Genomic DNA, 4,918 nt, shown 5'->3' with positions numbered 1-4,918 from the left:
CCGTATGACGTCAATGGAGATGAAATCGTCGCCGCGCGCCGAACGCTGTATGTGCGAGTCAAAGGGCGCGAGGGGCGCGTGCTTTCACGGTGAGTGAACGCACGGCGGAGAACAAACGCGCGTTCGGCGCCGTGCTCGCTTAAGGGCTGCAGAAGTCGGCGTCTCTTTCCTCCTTTACAATCACCATATATGTAGAGCGCGAGAGGCCGTGGGGGAGGGGGGGAGGGAAGGGAGGCGACGTTTAGCTGCGGCACTAAAGGCCAAACCCCATATGCGCGAAAATGCACGCGACAGCGACGAGCGACGCGACGTAGATCGCCTTCGCGCAAGCTGTCGCTTGCAAGGGCAAACCCCATTCACGCGAACTTCACGCGACTGCTTCAGCGAGCGATCTCCATTGTTGCTGGCATGAGGGCGTCTACTCGTACCAAATGTGGCGCGTTGTCAGCGGTATGCAGTGTAAAATAAGATGTTTTGTTGCACATGAATATATAAAATTTTTATCATTGTCTTGCAGTATTTTTTTATATGCACGTGCATAAACATTACTTTATTTGCTCGATGTGTGCACGTGACTCGGGCGTGGAGGAGGAGAGGAGGTCGTGGCAATCGACGAAAACCGCGCGAATTGAGCTGCTGGCTGCTGTGTGCGTGTGTTGTTGGCGACGTCCTGCTCGTTTCCTACGTCGTAGAATGGAACGACAAAGGAAGTTAGCTGCACTGAAGCTGCTGCTCATTCTAAAGAGAAGGCGGGCTTTCTCGAGAAAGTACTGGGTGCGGCCGACATGGACAAAGCGATCGGACGAGAGCGAGTTTTTCACGGCGGTAAGTGCGGCAAGACACGTGTTTGTCTCGTTACTCGTCGTTTGGTCCTGTGTATATTCTGGCGCTGTCTATTACTTGACGAAGACAACCACGTCACAATGCTGAAAGTGAATACACGTTCGCTGCATTTTACAGATGAAACTCATGAAGAACGGCGATGAATCGCTTTTCTACATGTTCTACAGAATGTCACCGGAGACTTTCGACATGCTGCACAGCTTGGTGCGGGAGGATCTTACGAAGGAGCAATGCCCCTCGAGGGCGCCCATTTCTTCTGGAGAGCGCCTCGCGCTGACGTTGCGGTAGGACCATTTTGACTGCGTAACCGTGCTTGCACAGCTTTTCATTTGTGAGGATGGGACTGTTCGTGATGTGTGCTCGTTATACTTCGAAATATTGTGTTGCGCATGCATGGATTGTACGTTAGCGACATCGCGTTGCGTTTCTTGACACCCTCGTTTGCGCATTCATTTGTATTTCAGGTTTCTGTCATCTGGTATGCTGGTGAGGGACGCAGCCATGGCATTCCGTGTGGGTATCGAGACGGCACGAAATGTGATCCGTGAAACCTGCAGTGTGCTGTGGAAGGTTTTGGTCCCTCTATACATGAAGGTAAACATATGGCATATTCACAGCATAGATCAGGTATATATAGCGATGGGTAAATTTTAATGCATGTTATTTCATGCTTACCCTTACCAAAGGTGTTCATAATAGCTTTTGTAGGGTGTCTAGAAAGCAGGTCTAGTTAATGTCAGCAAACAGCAGAAACACAACAGCTGTGTTTACGCTTGTGGCAATTTCAAATTCATTTACCTACTACTTCTCTGAGTTTGTTGAAAGGGAGTTTTATTTGTGCCACTGGGTTGTATGTTTCATGCAAAGTTAAATGACAGAAGTTTGAAATGGTTGAGTAAATAACAGCGCCTGCCACCTTGAACATGTTATGGAGTTTGTGCCACTAGGTGGTGTAATACCATAGCAGATGCACATGCACAGAAAGGAGTGGCCCATAATGTTAAAAAAGCATGAGTAAGTTTACCGTGTGATGGTTGCACAACGTGGTATGTCAAACTTGAAATTGCTTTTTATGCAGACACCAACAGAAGAAGAGTGGCGAGAAATCGCCACTGGGTTTTCAAACCGTTGGCAGTTCCCGAATTGCCTTGGAGCAGTCGACGGCAAGCATGTGCAGCTGAAATGTCCACGTAATGCTGGAAGTATGTACTTCAATTACAAGGTATGTAACAGGAAATTGCATCATTGCCTATGGCATGTTTGCTGCTATAGGGTCATCTATGTCTTATTCATAGAAGGGATAGGGTGAGACTTAAGGACAAGAGGATATCAAATTTGCGCGTAATGCATGCAAAGTAGGTTACAGACCAAAATGTTCACCTGATTTTATGGATGCTGATCACTAATGCAGCTGAGTGCTATGTATATAAGTACTTTTGTGACAGTTGTTTCATTGCTTTCAGGGAACCCATTCCATTGTATTGATGGCTGTGGTTGACAGCCAGTACCTTTTCCGGCTAGTTGATGTGGGTGCACCTGGGAGGTTCAGTGATGGGGGAATTTTCAAAGATTCCCTTATCGGCAAGCGAATGCATGAGGGCAAGCTTAATCTACCACGAGCAGCCACGCTCCCAAGGTCGGAAAGAGTTTGTCCTCATGTGTTTGTTGGCGATGAGGCCTTCCAGCTGCGCCCAGATTTCATGAGGCCACTGCCAGGGAGCCGGACTGCACCTGAGGAGGTGATCTTCAACTACCGCCTCAGTCGTGCAAGGTCTGTACCCGGCACATAAAGAACTCTTTCTTATTAAGTTTAACTGTAAGCTCAATTATGTTCTCTGCCACAACTTTCACAGGTGTTTAGGGTAGAGCGAGTGAGGCGTGGTAAACAAATTTATTTTAGCCGTGTTTCTTATGCTCTTTTCCTGTGCAATGTTGCAATTGCTGCAGCAAGGAAGGTGCCTCGTTACAAGTTGAGGATAACGTGCAAATCTGCCCCTAAGTTCTGTTTAGGTTATCACTGGCAGGGACTGAATAACGCCACCATCTGTGCATACTACACCAAAGCAATGGGTCCTTACTTTTCGGATGAGTAGTATTCACTAAAGCCAAAATTATCCTTTTAAATAAATGTGCTATTCATTTTTCAATAATGTACAATCGTTCTTTGTATGCCATCTTGTGAAACATTTGCTTTGCTGACAATTACTGTGACTATAGGTGCAATCCAACAACTAAAATCATGTTTCTTTTGTTTTTTGACAGACGCTGCGTGGAAAATGCCTTCGGCATTCTTGTATCTCGCTGGCGGATATACGAGAGGCAGATCAACTTGGAGCCCAAAAATGCAGACATCATTGTGAAGGCGACATGCGTGCTGCACAACTTCCTTTCCTCAAATGCTGCATCTACGTACTGTCCTCCTGGCTACGCGGATTTCCAAGACATGTTTGGAACTGTGAGCAGTGGCACCTGGAGACAAGGACCAGAAAGCACTGCAGTGTTCGGTTTGGAGAAGTCAAAGGCCCATAACTGTACTAGAGTGGCCAATGCGGTGCGACAGGAGTTCCTGAAGTACTTCAATGATGAAGGCCAAGTGCCTTGGCAATGGAAGCTGCCAGGAGTCGCCGCGCAACGTGATGATGCAAACAAACAAGCAACGAGTGGCTAACTCGAGCCAATTCACCATCGGACAATGTCATCAATACAAACAGCCCTTTTCAGGGCTACCCACTTGATGCTTTGGCGGTGAGGCACCGAAATTGCGATATCCTCCTCCATAACCCCTCTTTACAAGTCAATATATATCATGCTTTGTGTTGGACTGTGGGAGCATTGGCTGCAGTTGCACCCATATTAGTTCATGCAAGCTTGTTTAGGAGGATTGAAGTGCACAGCTACAAGGCAAAACTTTATTGCACGTTTCCTTCTGTAATACCATTGCTTTAACAACTGTGACAACTTTCTGAAATGCACCAAGGAAGATATGCTCAACATTGCATAACGGCACACAGGAATAAAATATTTGTACAAATTCAGTTATGAATATTACGACAGAATTGAGTACTTCCACTCCTGCAACGTATAGCGACATAAAAAATATCTGAACACATTAAACATCACAGGCTTCTTTAAATGAACACATCCGGCCACATTTCGATGGGGGCGAAAGGCGAGAACACCCATGCGCTTAGATTTAGGTTTTTAAAGATTCCCAGGTGGTAGAAATTTCTGGAGTCCCCCACTACGGCGTGCCTCATAATTAAATCGTGGTTTTGGCACGTAAAACCCAATAAAAAAATGAACACATCAGTGACATTATCACAGCATGACCAAATAGCATGAACTCGTTGAATGTCTTGAGCATACTAATATTTGTTCTAAGAAACAATACATTGATAATATCACAGACCTGGGAATATGACAACATGGACTTAAACAGTGATTCATAATAAATTAATGACATAATAAATAATTGACATGTTATGCACCAGTAGTAGCTTTCCTAGTGCATCATGCTGTAAACAGCTGTTTGTACATATGACCACACCACTGATGTTATCACAGCATGGGAAAAATGACAGGGTGTACTCTTAAGAATTGAAGTAGTGTGTTGGCCTGGGCTGGTTGGTACATAATCAAATCGTGGTTTTGGCACGTAAAACCCAATAAAAAATGAACACATCAGTGACATTATCACAGCATGACCAAATAGCATGAACTCGTTGAATGTCTTGAGCATACTAATATTTGTTCTAAGAAACAATACATTGATGATATCACAGACCTGGGAATATGACAACATGGACTTAAACAGTGATTCATAATAAATTAATGACATAATAAATAATTGTCATGTTATGCACCAGTAGTAGCTTTCCTAGTGCATCATGCTGTAAACAGCTGTTTGTACATATGACCACACCACTGATGTTATCACAGCATGGGAAAAATGACAGGGTGTACTCTTAAGAATTGAAGGAGTGTGTTGGTCTGGGCTGGTTGGTACATCATTAGGATGGGAACAAACAGCACTAGGACAGGACGAAGTGAGTAGACAGACAAGGCGCTGAACTAA

The 4,918-nt window shown here is 45.1% G+C and overlaps 1 protein-coding gene across 1 annotated transcript; it reads left to right on the top strand.

Moving 5' to 3' along the window:
• The first annotated feature begins 600 nt into the window (after window positions 1-600).
• LOC119463717 (uncharacterized) lies at window positions 601-3,511 on the top strand. Its single transcript, XM_037724542.2, has 6 exons — window positions 601-825; window positions 961-1,127; window positions 1,308-1,437; window positions 1,922-2,065; window positions 2,307-2,614; window positions 3,106-3,511. The coding sequence occupies exons 1-6, from the start codon at window positions 694-696 to the stop codon at window positions 3,509-3,511; spliced, it is 1,287 nt and encodes a 428-aa protein (XP_037580470.2). The 5' UTR covers window positions 601-693.
• Window positions 3,512-4,918: the final 1,407 nt, after the last annotated feature.

Source organism: Dermacentor silvarum, chromosome 9, assembly GCF_013339745.2.
Source record: "Dermacentor silvarum isolate Dsil-2018 chromosome 9, BIME_Dsil_1.4, whole genome shotgun sequence".
NCBI lineage: Eukaryota > Metazoa > Arthropoda > Arachnida > Ixodida > Ixodidae > Dermacentor > Dermacentor silvarum.
The sequence above is the reverse complement of the archived record's forward strand: the minus strand, read 5'-3'. Positions and strand labels throughout refer to the sequence as shown.

Excerpts from the sequence above, each read along its gene's own strand:
- LOC119463717 (XM_037724542.2), top strand. The coding sequence starts at position 694 with ATGGAACGACAAAGGAAGTTAGCTGCACTGAAGCTGCTGCTCATTCTA. Across the intron at positions 1,128-1,307 it reads CGCCTCGCGCTGACGTTGCG|GTTTCTGTCATCTGGTATGC; the intron begins GTAGGACCATTT and ends TTTGTATTTCAG. Across the intron at positions 1,438-1,921 it reads TGGTCCCTCTATACATGAAG|ACACCAACAGAAGAAGAGTG; the intron begins GTAAACATATGG and ends CTTTTTATGCAG.